At 43.9% G+C, this 16,275-nt stretch overlaps 1 protein-coding gene across 1 annotated transcript; it reads left to right on the top strand.

The window, feature by feature from the left end:
- The first annotated feature begins 11,424 nt into the window (after positions 1–11,424).
- LOC140381515 (uncharacterized) lies at positions 11,425–14,333 on the top strand. Its single transcript, XM_072465583.1, has 2 exons — positions 11,425–11,611; positions 13,274–14,333. The coding sequence occupies exons 1-2, from the start codon at positions 11,425–11,427 to the stop codon at positions 14,221–14,223; spliced, it is 1,137 nt and encodes a 378-aa protein (XP_072321684.1). The 3' UTR covers positions 14,224–14,333.
- Positions 14,334–16,275: the final 1,942 nt, after the last annotated feature.

Genomic DNA, 16,275 nt, shown 5'->3' with positions numbered 1-16,275 from the left:
CTCTGGAGCAGGAGGTCCTTCTCTCTGGAGCAGGAGGTCCTTCTCTCTGGAGCAGGAGGTCCTTCTCTCTGGAGCAGGAGGTCCTTCTCTCTGGAGCAGGAGGTCCTTCTCTCTGGAGCAGGAGGTCCTTCTCTGGAGCAGGAGGTCCTTCTCTGGAGCAGGAGGTCCTTCTCTCTGGAGTGGGAGGTCCTTCTCTGGAGCGGGAGGTCCTTCTCTCTGGAGCGGGAGGTCCTTCTCTCTGGAGCGGGAGGTCCTTTCTCTGGAGCATTAAGTTCTTCTCTGGAGCAGGAGGTCCTTCTCTCTGGAGCAGGAGGTCCTTCTCTCTGGAGCAGGAGGTCCTTCTCTCTGGAGCAGGAGGTCCTTCTCTCTGGAGCAGGAGGTCCTTCTCTCTGGAGCAGGAGGTCCTTCTCTCTGGAGCAGGAGGTCCTTCTCTGGAGCAGGAGGTCCTTCTCTCTGGAGCAGGAGGTCCTTCTCTGGAGCAGGAGGTCCTTCTCTGGAGCAGGAGGTCCTTCTCTCTGGAGCAGGAGGTCCTCTCTAGAGCAGGAGGTCCTTCTCTCTGGAGCAGGAGGTCCTTCTCTCTGGAGCAGGAGGTCCTTCTCTCTGGAGCAGGAGGTCCTTCTCTCTGGAGCAGGAGGTCCTTCTCTGGAGCAGGAGGTCCTTCTCTCTGGAGCAGGAGGTCCTTCTCTCTGGAGCAGGAGGTCCTCTCTGGAGCGGGAGGTCCTTCTCTGGAGCGGGAGGTCCTTCTCTGGAGCAGGAGGTCCTTCTCTCTGGAGCAGGAGGTCCTTCTCTCTGGAGCAGGAGGTCCTTTCTCTGGAGCATTAAGTTCTTCTCTGGAGCATTAAGTTCTTCTCTGGAGCAGGAGGTCCTTCTCTCTGGAGCAGGAGGTCCTTCTCTAGAGCAGGAGGTCCTTCTCTGGAGCAGGAGGTCCTTCTCTCTGGAGCAGGAGGTCCTCTCTGGAGCGGGAGGTCCTTCTCTGGAGCGGGAGGTCCTTCTCTGGAGCAGGAGGTCCTTCTCTCTGGAGCAGGAGGTCCTTCTCTCTGGAGCGGGAGGTCCTTTCTCTGGGGCATTAAGTTCTTCTCTGGAGCAGGAGGTCCTTCTCTCTGGAGCAGGAGGTCCTTCTCTAGAGCAGGAGGTCCTTCTCTGGAGCAGGAGGTCCTTCTCTCTGGAGCAGGAGGTCCTTCTCTCTGGAGCAGGGGGTCCTTCTCTCTGGAGCAGGAGGTCCTTCTCTCTGGAGCAGGAGGTCCTTCTCTCTGGAGCAGGAGGTCCTTCTCTCTGGAGCAGGAGGTCCTTCTCTGGAGCAGGAGGTCCTTCTCTAGAGCAGGAGGTCCTTCTCTGGAGCAGGAGGTCCTTCTCTGGAGCAGGAGGTCCTTCTCTGGAGCAGGAGGTCCTTCTCTGGAGCAGGAGGTCCTTCACACACTGGATGATCTTAGTGTATAATGTCAGATATAAATGTGCTCTGCTTGTGTGTCCTGGGACAGAGCAGAGGGTCTTTCTGCACTGCTCACGTCACATGTTCATCTTGTTCTTGTGTAACTGGAAGAGTGTGTTCCTAAGCTGCTCCTGCAGCTTGGAACTCCCTTCAAACAGACTTGAGATTGGGAGAACTGGTCTCTCTGAGGTTTTTAGATCATTTTTTAAAAGAAAACAAGAAAGAGAATCCTTTAAAATGGCCTCTGCTTTTAAATGTAAACTCTTTTTATTTGTTCTTAAATGTCTCTTATTTGTGCAAATGTTTTTATGATTGTTATGCCATCATGTCACTTTGGTCACCCCTGAACAGGTTAAATGAAGGTAAATAAACACAAATATGAAGTTTTACTCTTAGTCCTGGTTGAGAGACACAGTCTCTCCCTTTGTTTCAAACAGGCTCAACTTCTTCATATTTGTTGCCTATTTATTCAAAGGTTTCTTTTTACTGACTAAAAAAAGTTATTTATGATTTATGATTATGAATTTTATTGATGTAGAATCATTAGAACTGTTTGATAAAATCATGTAAAATCAAGAATGTATATTTTTTTAATACAACCTTTACAGGGGCACTGTGTAACTTGTGGCCTGCATGTCTCCATGGAGACGCTGGTAATGTTAGACGTTGTGGCATTAAAGTTCTTTCAGTTAATTACAGGTGTTTCACAGCATTCTTACTGTACAAACCACTCTTCACAGATCTGACTTGTAACTTTAAACTAACTTAGACTAATGCCAAACTGTGAGTGAAGCATCTGCCCAGAAAAGTTACACACTGCATCTTTAAAGGAAACTGGTTTAAGCTGCTGCACCGCGTCGCCTTCGAACCTCTGGCACAGACGGTTACACAGGCTCTCTCTCTTTCTTTCTCTTTCTTTCTTACGGTATAGCATAAAACACATACTTTGAAGACGTACAAGTACAGTAGATGGAGGTAAATGCACCTTTTCAGTTGACAAAAACTAAATAAAATCATGGCTAATTTAGAAGAAACAACATCATTCGGAAAATGATGCATACAAATGTGACTTTTTCAAGGTTTTCATTGTAAAAACGGAGATTAGATAAGAGACCTTGGTGGTGTCCGATACAAGTTTGTTGCAATATCGATACTTCCCTATAGATTGTGCAGCTATGAAGTAAAATGGTAAAAGTGACTAATAATTGTACAGTTTTCTAGAACATGGCTCAGTGACTGAAACGTTTCCCCTTGACTTTATTGTAACGACACTTTTGTACGATTCTGTTTCAACGACCTGTTTCTATCCGTGTGTGTGACTCCAGAGCAACCGAGATCCACAAAAACAAGACCAAGGGATGTTTAAGTGCATTTTTTACCCTCAGAATCAGAAAGGGTTTAATTAACAGAATTCACAAACATAGAAACTTGACACTCATAACTACTTAAATCAGCTCTTTTCATGATGTGAAAATGCCCATAAAACACCAAACCGGATAAGATCTGCCAACGACTTTCGAAAATCAGAAGCTCAAAGTTGCTGTAAAGAAACAGACTCGGCAACTGTGACTCAAGACTGTTTCTCAGTTGTTTGAAAATGGAACTAAAGTTAAGAGCCATTTTGTTTTGTCTGACGCTGTGATTATGGCTGCAGGAAAACAAAAAGTATGAATCCATCTACTACTACTATGGCACTGACGAATAGTGTTGTTAAAAAACATGAGCTGCAGTGATTTTTTTTGCTGAGATGGACCCCAGATTTAAACAACTACTGATTTGCGGGGACCTAAATGTACATGTTGCCCATCTGATCAGCTGGCTATTGACTTCAAATGTCTTTTGGCTTCTTTTGATCTAATTCCGTCAGTTGCATCACCAACACACAATGCAGGGCACACTTTAGACTTGATTATTTCACATGGACTCACTGTGTCACATGTTGAAATATCTGCTACACCCATCTCCGATCATTTGCCCATTATTTTTGAAGTAATGTTCCCATCACCAGTGAGCAAGCCACCGGCCCCAGCCTCTTGTCGCCGTATAATAACTTCATCAACAGGTACGGACTTTGCTGTTGCTTTTATGGACACAGAGTTTTCTGTCCTTGATGAGAATGTTCTTCCCAAATGCCCGGATACTTTACTGTCTGCCTTTTATTCCACCTGCTCTGGGATCCTTGACATTATTACTCCTTTTAGGCCTAGGTCCTCCAAGCCTAGGCCCGATCACTGGATAAATGACTCTACCCGGGCCCTCAGACAGCGCTGTAGGCAGGAGGAGCGGCAGTTACATGTGTCTCTGGGCATACTGAGGGACAGCCTTGCTCTCTACCAAGAGGCTATGAAGGAGGCCAAATGTCTGATATAATTTGTAGTAATGGTCACTGCCCCCGTGTATTGTTCAATACCATAAATTCTGTTGTGAATCCACTCACACCAATGACTGATGCTTCTGTTTCCACCTGTAAGGACTTTTTACACTTTTTGTTGACAAAGTGCTGTCTGTGAGACAACTGAGCAGTTCCACCATGTGTCCAGTCTTGCCCGCTACTGCTGTACATACTGCAATGTTCTGACTCACTCTCCTCCCTCACACAAATAGTCACACAATTGAGAGCTACAAACTGTCCTTTGGACACTTTCCCCACAAAGTTGCTTGAGGAAGTGTTCTCCACAGTAGGTCCCTCCCTCATGGTTTTTATTAACACTTGTCTCAGCTCAGGATGTGTCCCTGATTCTCTTAAACATGCTATAGTGAGACTCCTTATTAAGAAACCACAACTTGATACTAATGTCATGTCAAATTTTAGACCTGTTTCTAACCTGTCTTTTATTTCTAAAGTTCTTGAGAAAGTGTTTTTTATGCAATTGCAACAGTTTTTAGAAAACAACTTTATTTTAGAAAGGCAGACTCTGCATTGCTCAAAGTGCACAATGATATTGCCCGGCCTGTAGATGCCAAGCGCCCCGTTGTCCTTGTACTGTTAGATTTAACGGCATCTTTTGATACAGTCGACCTTTCAATTCTGTTGTCTCGCCTTAAAAATTATGTTGGTATCTGTTGCACCGCACTAACATGGTTTAAGTCTTATTTGACCAACAGAATGTTTTCTGTTATGATTGGGGACCTGTTCTCCTCTGCTGCCTCGCTGCTCTGTGGAGTGCCCCAAGGCTCCATTTTGGGCCCCATGTTGTTTTCTCTGTTTATGTTGCCACTGGGGTCAATCATAGCCAGACACAGCTTAGCTTTTCACTGCTATGCAGACGATCTACAGATTTACTTACCCATGTTTCCAGACAAAAGTGATGCTCTTCAATCTTTGACTGATTGTATTACAAACATAAAGATGTGGTTAGGGCAGAATTTCCTTTATTTGAATGAAAAGAAGACAGAGGACATTTTATTTGGTGATTCTGTGCTGTCTAATTCAGATAACTTGTCTTCCATGATGAAATCGACCGCAAAGAATCTTGGGGTTGTTTTTGACAACATTTTTAAAATGGAAAAACAAATTGACAGTGTGGTTAGAGCAAGCTTTTATCAGTTACGTCTTTTAGCTAAAGTAAAGCCTTTTTTAAATCGCACCGACCTTGAAAGGACGATTCATGCTTTCATCAGCTCAAGAATAGACTATGGCAACGCACCTTATGTCGGTGTCTCCCAGTCGCCCTCAGCCGCCTTCAGCTCGTACAGAACGCTCCGGATCGTTTTCTAACAAACACACCCGACGTCAACACATCACCCCGGTTCTTTTTACTCTTCACTGGCTTCCCGTTTCTTTTAGAATTGATTTTAAAATGTAACTCTTTGTTTTTAAAGCTTTAAATGGCCTGGCACCTCCTTATTTGGCTGAGCTCCTGTCCGCTCGAAACCCAAGCAGGACTCTAAGGTCGACAGGTCAGCTTCTGCTGGACGTCTCCAGAGCCAGACTCAAGCACTGGGGGGATCGAGCCTTCTCTGTCGCTGGTCCCAGACTCTGGAATAAAAAATCCCCCGACATGCGCCCCCTGACCCCTCCTGACCCCTGCGCACCATCACTTTTTTATCACCATAATTTTTAAATCCAGGCTAAAAACGTATTTATTCAGACTGGCTTTTAACGCTCTGTAATGTAATGACACTTTATTTTGTATAGTTTGTTTTTTTATTTAGTTTTATGTTGTGTATTGCCTTGATTTTATTGTGAAGCAATTTGGTCACTTTAAGTGTTGTAAAGGGCTCTATAAATAAAGGGTGATTTTGATTGATTGATTGATTGATTGATTGATTGAATAAATAACAGAGTAAAACACTTAGAATTAGTCCTAGAAGTTACTTATTCAACCTTCTACAGCTCAAATCTTATTGTACAACAACAAAATAACACAAATTCCACATTAGTACAAAGTAAATGCACACTTATCTGATCCCAAAATATATTGTTTGAAATCGATTGTTTAGAAAAGGAAAAGTGGAAAAATGCAGTATATTTCATGCGACAGGTTTACGTTTGGCAGGAGCACTTCATTTGCAAGTCAAATCTAAAACAAATGAACAAAGGAAACAATTCTGTTCCGTGGAAAGTTCCTCGTGTGTTTCAGCCAACTGTATCTCCACTTAATCAGAAAAGTAACAAAAAGATGATTCTAGCCAGGCTTGAATCTACAAATGCTGAAGCTGCATTTATTTATTTATTTGTCTTCTCGCATCCATGTTAAGCATTCGCCTGGAACACGGTGGTGCCTAAAGAATGGTTCACTAGCAAGGACCACGCCACAACAATGAAATACGAAAGAATGTTTATTGATAAGTCATGATGGGTCGATGAGAGATCGATGAGAGATCGATGAGAGATCGATGAGAGATCGATGAGAGATCGATGAGAGATCGATGAGAGATCGATGAGAGATCGATGAGAGATCGATGAGGGAGATCGATGAGAGGGCTCGATGAGAGAGCTCGATGAGATGAGAGAGATCGATGAGAGATCGATGAGATGGCTGGGTAGAGACTCAGGATGGGGGCTCTGTCTCAGGTAATCAGCCCAGCCGATTCAGAACCCCCCCCCCTCCATGGATGGTTATGTGTTAAGGTGACAATGATAGAGACATGGGGTGGGAGGGTGGGGTCGAGAGAGCAGAGACAACAAGAGATGCTGGGATTGGCCTCTGCATATATATAGGCCTTCTGGGTAATAAGAGGCGTGGTTAAAGAGTGGAGGTGTGGTTGCTGGGGAAGTCAGAGGTTGAGGCGTGGTCCTGCTCCCGAATCTAAGTTAGCGATTACATCTCCAAGTACACTTCACTAGCAAGGACCACGCCACAACAATGAAATACGAAAGAATGTTTATTGATAAGTCATGATGGGTCGATGAGAGATCGATGAGCGATCGATGAGAGATTGATGAGAGATCGATGAGAGATCGATGAGAGAGATCGATGAGAGAGATCGATGAGAGAGATCGATGAGGGAGATCGATGAGGGAGATCGATGAGGAAGATCGAGGAGGAAGATCGATGAGAGGGCTCGATGAGAGAGCTCGATGAGATGAGAGAGATCGATGAGATGAGAGAGATCGATGAGAGATCGATGAGATGGCTGGGTAGAGACTCAGGATGGGGGCTCTGTCTCGGGTAATCAGCCCAGCCGATTCAGAACCCCAAAATGATTTAAAATGAAGGAAGTTGATATGGATCTTGACGTAAGCCTGGCTGAAAATAATGTTACGAGTGGCACGGGGGAAGAGGAGCTGGATAGCCAAGCACTCTTGAAGAGTAGCTGGATAAAATCGAAAGCAGTCCGTTCGTTACTGAGACGAGGGTTAATTCTGGTACATTTGAATAGTGTTTTAGAGTTTGTGGTCGTCGACGGAAGTAAATAAGATGCAAGAGTGATAGGATTGGACGAGCAGTCGATAGAACTGGATTTATGGTGGAGTCTCCTTGCTCCGGAGTGGAGAGCGAAATGTTTGCATGGAATTAGGAGTTGACGAGCTGCGGGTAGCAAAGAAGTCGATATGAGCGATGAATGAGGGAACTTAATTGAGCTGAATGAGATTGAGAATGAGAGGGATGAAAGATATGAGGGTAGTAGTATTGAGGAGTAGGAATTGAAGCGATCGTAGAGCGTCGGATTTGGGACGGTGAATCGAGAGTAGGAGTGGGGCGAGCATCCACGCTCTGGGGCGAGCGTGGATGCTCTGGGGCGAGCGTGTTGCCGGCGGGTTCTGAGTGAGCTGTAGTTGTAGTTGTAACTGTGAGCTGTAAGTTGTGACATGTGGGTTGGCTGAGGGCTGTAGCTGAGAGTAGTAGCTCGGAGCTGTAACTGTGAGCTGTTGAGCTGTGAGCTGTGAGCTGTAGCTGTAAGTTGAGCTATTGAGCTGTGAGCTGTAGCTGTGAGTTGAGCTATTGAGCTGTGAGCTGTAGCTGTGAGTTGAGCTATTGAGCTGTGAGCTGTAGCTGTGAGTTGAGCTATTGAGCTGTGAGCTGAGCTATTGAGCTGTGAGCTGTAGCTGTGAGTTGAGCTATTGAGCTGTGAGCTGAGCTATTGAGCTGTGAGCTGTAGCTGTGAGTTGAGCTATTGAGCTGTGAGCTGAGCTATTGAGCTGTGAGCTGTAGCTGTGAGTTGAGCTATTGAGCTGTGAGCTGTGCGTTAAGCTGAGAGATGCGAGTTGCGTTGAGCTGCGCGTTGAGCTGCAAGGCAAACATGGTAATATGAGGTAGCATGAAAAGCAAGAGCTGGGAAAAAATTTGACTTAAGGTAATATGCGAATGAGAAGATGAGAACCTGCCGGAATGCTAGAAACAGAATCTTGAATCTAGACAGCTGAATGTGACATGAAAAGTAATTTGGTGGAAGCATGAATTGTGAGCCTACGAGGTGTGAAGGTTGCATGAGAAAATTTAAAGGAAGCTTGAGAGTTCACGTGAGAAGAGTAGGAACGATGAACAGCATGAACAGAGGGCGAAAGAAAGATTAGCTTAGGCCAGATTGATAGTGGATGGTAAAGAGCCAGCGCGTAGAAGATGGTACGTTGATGGTACGTGCAGTAGAATATAGGTACAGAGGAGGGATAGAGGAAAGCATGTTGAGGGAGTTGAGTGCAGCTGCAGCAAAGGTGATGAGAATTGATGAGAAAGTTTGAGAAAAGAGGGAGCGTTTGAACTCAACATTGTTAAGACAATCTGGGACATTGCCGAGTCCCTATGAACGTCGTTTAATCTGGCTTTAAATTGAGTTGCACAACCTGGCTCCCGCCACCAGGGGGAGCTGAAAGGTCGAGCTGCGGCCCGTGGAGCAATGGTGACGTCATCAACTGTGCGCCTCCGGACGGACGTGGAACCAGGAAGTGAGGCTGACAAAAACATGGATATTTATTGACGTAGCGTCTGAAAGAAATGTCCACCGGCTCCGGAAGCTTGGACAGCGCCCGGTTAAAATGAGGGGCAGAGAGCGAGAAGGAGAGCGCGTGGGTCCAGGCCGTTGCTGTGGAACGGAGACGCTCGGCGGCGTGTCTGGAACCACCAGTGATCCGAGTTGAGTCAATAACATCATTTGCTTCAAGACTGGATAAACATCGCTCTCAGCTGTAGTTTTGTTTGTCCCGGGTCCTGTTTGATGACTTGTTTTCCCGCATTGGTGCGCGGACATGTACCAGGACAACAACAACTACAGACGCCTGTCCACCTGTCCATCAGGTCAGTACAGAAATATTCATGTCTGAGCGCAATAATAAAGTGTATCTGCTGTGTGTGTGCTGTGTATCTGCTGTGTATATACTGTGTATGTGCTATGTATGTGCTGTGTATGTGCTGTGTATGTGCTGTGTATGTGCTGTGTATGTGCTGTGTATGTGTTGTGTATGTACTGTGTATGTGTTGTGTATGTGCTGTGTATGTGTTGTGTATGTACTGTGTATGTGTTGTGTATGTGCTGTGTATGTGCTGTGTATCTGCTGTGTATCTGCTGTGTATGTGCTGTGTATGTGCTGTGTATCTGCTTGTGGTTGTGTATAAAACCAATGAAAAGTACATAGATAGTAAAAATTAAACATAGTTTTCATAGCGTTAATATGTTGTTATAGTGCACCATTTAAAATTCGATTGTGGTATATTTAATGAAAGTACAAGTAAACTAAATTTAGGCTATATAGTTATTTGTTTGTTTTATTATTCAGATTTCTTGCCACTGGGGATTTCTACAGGACAATCACCAGCAGCTTCAGGTCCACAACAGAGGACTGGACGTCCACAACACAGAGGACTGGACGTCCACAACACAAAGGACTGGACGTTCACAACAGAGGACTGGACGTCCACAACAGAGGACTGGACGTCTACAACACAGAGGACTGGACGTCCACAACACAGAGGACTGGACGTCCACAACACAGAGGACTGGACGTCCACAACAGAGGACTGGACGTCCACAACAGAGGACTGGACGTCTACAACACAGAGGACTGGACGTCCACAACACAGAGGACTGGACGTCTACAACACAGAGGACTGGACGTCCAACACAGAGGACTGGACGTCCACAACACAGAGGACTGGACGTCCACAACACAGAGGACTGGACGTCCACAACACAGAAGTGTTTTTGATAAAGGGATTTTCATATTTATAGCAATGACCACATGCTCACTCAAGATTGAGCCCAAATGCCATGTTGTTTACACAGAATGAGATCAAGTTAAATGAATAAAACAGTGAGAAGCTTCTCAGCTCTTAAGTTATCTGTTCTCTTTACTTCTGCACCTACTTGTGCGTTGTAACACTGAAATTTCCCCACTGTGTGGACTAATAAAGGATTATCTCATCTTGTCCTTGTTTGTTCTTGTTTATGATCTTAAATTGTGGTAAATTAAATAAGTACATCTTTAAATAGCCACTGAATTTCCCACAGACTCCCCAGTATTATATATATGAAAAAGATGCATGTAAACAGGGCACACATTTTATAATATAAAATAATTTATTTTGTGGAAAAATAGAACAGTAAATAACTATATATATATATTGTCTGCCATTGTTGTGGCGCCGGTTCTTCTCAGGTGAAATGTGTACGTACGTCGGAGCGTCATCTCTGATTGGCTGCTGTCCCGCCGTGCCGCAGAAAAGCTCAAAATTCTGAACTTATTTGCGGCGAACCGTTTTGATGCATTGAAGCTTATACGCCCGTCAAAGCGTCTCGAGCGGAAAACGCAAAAGCGCGCGCGCCGCGCTCCTCGGCGAATCGTGCCGCAAATAAGCGGAAGCCGCGCCGCAAAAACGCAGGAGGTGCTCGACGCGCGTTTACATAGACTTTTTTTGCCGCACCGGTCTGAACGGGCCATAAGTAAAATAAAAAACACATTTTCATTGATTAACTGGCTATATTTAATATAAGTATTTATTAATGTTTTTTTAGTATTTAGAACATAAATGTGAGTCAGTTTTTCTTTCTAATACAAAATAATGTATTTGAGCTTCACAAAAAGTATAATTTTAAGTAACATTTCTGTAAATGTTTGTCCAATCTGAATTTGTGTCTTTATTAATACAAATGTTTCATCATCATCTCCTTTAAAAAAAAAAAAAAAAACTGTGTGTTTAAAGCAGCTCTGCTTTAACTCTCGTCTCGAGGCTTTCACTGCGACATATCCACCGGGATTTGTCATATTTTGTGACATTCTAATCCCAGTTCCTCCAGTGAAATCACCTTAGTTCTGGACTCTAGAACATTTATCTTTTTAATCTTTTAAAAGCTCTATATTTCTTGTTAGTTTGTCACATTTAGGACATGGAACAGCGCACAGCCGGTGACTTTGACAGTTGTGACCGACAGATGGCGCTGCAGCTCCGTGACTCCCCGCACCGCACACGCAGAAGAAGAATCCCCGTCTGTTGTGATTGTTCGGGTTAAAGACAGCTCAGCTCAGCTCGGGAGGATTCTGAGGTCGCATGGAGCCAAACGCGCAGAGACCGTGCGTAAAACTCCGCGTAAAACCGTGCGTAAAACCGCGTGCAAACATGTCCAAACGCCTGGAGTTCGTGCGCGAGCTGGTCACGGAGCGTCTGTCCGCGGCGGCCGACGAGATCTTTCAGCTGTTCGTGAGCGCCATGGTGGAGTACGAGCGCGAGCAGGAGGCTGTGCGGGCGGAAGAAGCACGGGCACCGGGAGAGGAGGCGGCGGAGGTGTCGGGACGAGCCGCTGCAGGCAAGTGGACGCCAAAAATACACACTCAGAAGCGGCTGTAGAGGCGCTGTGACCGGTCCCGAACCGCCCAGGCCCAAAATGAGCCCGTCCTCTTCCCCCGGGCCGCCGTTATCAGTTGTTAATCATTCTGATTGAGAAATGTCACGTGAACAGTTCCATCCGGTGTGAGTAATCGTATTTCTCTCTGATTGTTCACACTGTGCAGGTTTAGACAAAGAAAATGATGTGGCAAAGACAACAATGAAAGAGAAACTGTTATAGATTGAAAGAGTTTTGTCTTCCAAATGCGACAGTTCAATCTAAAATACACTTTTTCACTGTCACGTGACTCCAGTGGGGTTTAAGTATTTGATCTGAGTCTTGTAAATGTCCTCATCAAAGGCAGATGCACACAACAACAAAAACAGTAACGATTGAAGAAAGGATCTGAGGAGTGGAAGGAGAACGTAAAATAAGGACAAATATATTCCAAATGTTCTGGTTTTATCCTGATCGCCCCCGGCCCAGCTCCTGCTTCACGGGGTCCCACTGGGAAACTGGGTCAGATAACATAATAAACCACAAAAATAAATACAAATAACCCTAATTTTAAAAAGATTATGTCTGTTTCGTTTTGCTTTGGGCCTGAGTCGGTTTAATTGTTATTTTGGAGGTCCTGTCCAAGTGTGTAACAACAAATTACGACCTGCTTATGTGGGGAATAAATCTAACATGTTTTAAAAGCCATTGATGTAGAAAATGTCTCACTTTTTCTCTCATTCATTTACAACGTGGCCAGTAATAATCAGACAGTGACCAGATAATTAATCAATAATTATACATGTGATTAGTGTTTTAAAAGCACAAGAGAAACTGTTGTTAATGCAAACAATGCATTTGAAAACGACTCTTCAGTTTTCGTCGTGCTCACATTAGTTTGGCCTTTGTTTCTTCGTTTATTCAGAGTAATCTGAATGAAGTCAGATTACTTTCTTCAGATGGAACAGTTTAAATTTCAATAATCTGATCACTTCAGAAGTCGGATAATGAGTTTTTGTGTTGAATATAAACAAGTCAACCCGTATGAATTTATAAATAGGGACAATTATAAACATGACAATTTATGTTTTCTTTTTAGCTGAAAAATCTAAACTTTTTGGGTGTTCTGGCGTTCAGGGTTGTGATATGTAGAGCTTTGATTAATCAACTGATGGTTAAAAATGTTTTATTATTTGGACATTACAAAAAACTAAATTTTTTTCTTTAAAAAAACAAAAAACACGACAGTTGCAAATGTCCAAAAATAATAATAAATTGATTCAGATTCTCTTAAAAAAAAAAGAAAAAAGAATAACTATTGACAAACCGAACACAACACGACACGACACATAAGAATACAAGCAGACATCAAATAATCTTCAACAGAAAAAAAGCACATTCAAAATAAAATAGAAGTCCAATTTCAGATTTTCATAAATAATCTCCTTCTATAAGCCTTTAGTCCCGATATTTCCACCTTTTTATTTGGTTAAAAATGTATTTATGAAGTTTCAATGTATAATAGAAATAATCGTTGACTAAAATCTTGAGGTGGCACTATAGCATGAAAAAAAAACCTTAACGTAAAACTCAATAACAATTAATATTGTCTGGCTTGTTTTGACCTGTTTTCTGCTTTTGCAGGTGTCCAGACTGTCAATCCTGAAATCCAAGCACAGTTTTACTTCAAAGAGGATCCAGATTTGTACCTCAAACAGGAACCTGAGGAACCTGAGGAACCTGAGGAACCTGAGGAACCTGAGGAACCTGAAGAACCTGAAGAACCTGAAGAACCTGAGGAACCTGAGGAACCTGAGGAACCTGAGGAACCTGAAGAACTGTTCCCGTTAGCCGTGGTCACTGTGAAAATAGATGACAGTAAACAAGTGTCTTTGGATCGCCGACGCGCCGAACGACACTGTACTGACTCGAGCGACGCGGCCGAAACTGTTCACCCACAGACGTTTTACTTTTCTGACGTCACTGGTTTAGCGCGGAGCAGCGACGTCAAACGTCGTGAACCGGGAAAGGAGACGAAGCAACACAAATGCGCGCAGTGCGGGAAGGTTTACCTCCATCGGCCGTCACTGTTTCGGCACATTCTGACCCACAAAGAGCAGAAACCTTTCAAGTGTTCGGTCTGTCAAAAGGGCTTTTCCCAGAAGCCTCACCTCACCGTGCACATGCGCATCCACACCGGCGAGAAACCTTTCAGCTGTCCGTTCTGCGCCAAGACTTTCTCCAACAAGAGCAACGTGAGCCAGCACCTGCGCGTCCACACCGGCGAGAAACCGTTCGCCTGCTCCGTCTGCGAGGCGCGCTTTAGGTGCACGAAGACTCTGAGCACCCACATGGCGGTGCACACGGGGGACAGGCCTTTCGGGTGCTCAGACTGTGGCGGGCGGTACAAGCAGCAGGCCAGTCTGGACGTGCACCGCAGGACGCACAGCGGGGAGAAACCATACAGGTGTCCAGTCTGTGAGAGGTGCTTCTCACAGCGACAGAGTCTGAAGAAGCATCTGAAGCTGCACATGGAGCAGGAGACGCCTAGTGGTGGTGATGAGGAAGTGCAGGAGGGACCACAGCGGGTTTAGAGATCCTTCAGAAGCTGTTTAAAGGCACAGCTCTGTCTCTGGAGATTCACTGAAAGAATAAAACATCTTTAGGTGCAGATATATGTATGTTGTTGTTTCCATGTGAAAATTTAAATGTTGAGAGGACAAACTGACCAAAAAAAACAAAAATGTATCAAAATAATAGTAATAATATAATAAAACAATAAAATATGATAATGATAATAGTAATGTAATGTCTCTCCTTCAGACTTAGGCCCGAGCAGCAGGGCGGGGCCGATGTTTTGGAGGCTGCACGTGTTGCGGTCTGGGATATGCATATTTATTCTGTCTGAGAGAGTCAACCAGGAGTGACTAATTATATGGCCGCCATCCTGGATTGAAAATTCAGAAACGCTCACTCAGCATTTCAGCAGAAGAGAAGTGGGACGTCAAACTTTAGTTTGATACAGTTTTTGTTCTACGTGCGACGCAGCAACAAAGAGTTTTGAAATGGTTACCTTTGTGCATAACAGGTCACATTTTGCCCAAATTGGAATCAGTAATTTCACTTTCTTGCTTGGACCTGCTGATTTTGTAAAAATGTTATTTGAAGTGATGGCGCCCCCTATAGAGTTTAAATTACATTTTGTACAGGGAGTAAAACAAAATTCTACTTTGGCATCCTGATGAAAAAAGTCAATCAGGCCTATGTCATGTTTGTCACGCCCGTGGCAATGACAGAAGCCATGTGATTCCAACAGTTAAAGCTCAAAGATCCACACGTTAACGCTTCACATTTATTACTTTGGTGTTTGGCTAAGTAAACTCACATTTGGTACAATCATCTTGAGGAGTGGGACCTTTTCTTCTGTATAAACTCTACGTTCTCTACAGCGGAGCCCCAACGTGACTGACAGTTTTATTCTTTTCCATCACAGATGTGAGGGCGGAGTACAAAGCCTGTTCTGCAAGGGCCGTTTGATGCCGCTTGCGGCTTTAATTGATCTTTAATCTTTATTAAAATTGTCTTTATGTTACGTTAGACCTTCTGCAGCAGTCTATCGTTTTATAGTCACCAATGTGGTTCGGGGGAAAAAATACAGACAACCGTCGTCTCTTTGGTCTGAGGGAAAAACCATAAGTAGATCTTATGCTGTTTGTAGCATACCCCCCCGAATGAAGGTTGACACTTTACTGATGATTTTGTTTTTGATTTAATGGCAATAAATCTTCAAAATACACCGTAAGAGCTGGGAAAAACAAAAAGACAGTGTGTAAATGCTAAATGCCATGCTCTTTACACCTTAGCAAAACAACAGAAAAGTTAGCTTGATATGACATCGTAATTAATACACATCAATGAACTGAGTTTAGCACCAAACTAAAATAACATGAGCTTTGGTTACTCAAAATACAACAATTGTGCTTCAATGCAACGTAAAACGTCCCTTGTGCCGCTTCAGCTGCTCCGTATAACTTTTTCTTTTTCTGCCGTTTTTAGCGTCTTTTCTGTCAAGCTATTTCCGCCAAAACGTTAAACAGAAAGTAGTTCTTCAAAATAAAAGTGCACTCCAAAACCGGAAGTTAAATTTACATTTGCATGTTTTGTCAAAAGAAAATACACAATTGGTTCTTTACACTGTTAAATGTACAGATTTTTGTCAGAACTAAAAACCACACATAAATATGTTGTTGTTGTTGTTTTATGGCGGTTGACATCCGAGTGTTGCATTACCGCCAGACTTTATTCCTTAGACTTTGTCGTAGTCCTAAAAGTTCTTCTTCCAGTGCCTTGACTTCCAGTGCTTTGTCCTCAGACTCTGTCGTAGTCCGTAAAAGTACTCCTTCCATTGCTTTGGTGTTACAAAGCCCATGAGGTCATGATATGTCTTTGTGACTAGAATCTGGCGGTAATGCAACAATTGGATGCCAACCGCCATAAAACAACAACAAAAACAACAACAACAACCGGCTTTATTCCAGGGAGACCCTTCTTCATCTTCCTCTCCTTCTTTGATGTTCGGTGCTTCCACCGTACAGCTTTATTCTTTAGGCTTCATTCTATAGGCTTTAATATTTCCACTGATGTCG

This window comes from Eucyclogobius newberryi, unplaced genomic scaffold (assembly GCF_026437365.1).
Source record: "Eucyclogobius newberryi isolate DKJ021-1_F unplaced genomic scaffold, fEucNew1.0.hap1 SCAF_5, whole genome shotgun sequence".
NCBI lineage: Eukaryota > Metazoa > Chordata > Actinopteri > Gobiiformes > Gobiidae > Eucyclogobius > Eucyclogobius newberryi.
Note: the sequence above shows the minus strand (reverse complement) of the source record. Positions and strands in the feature narration are given on the sequence as shown.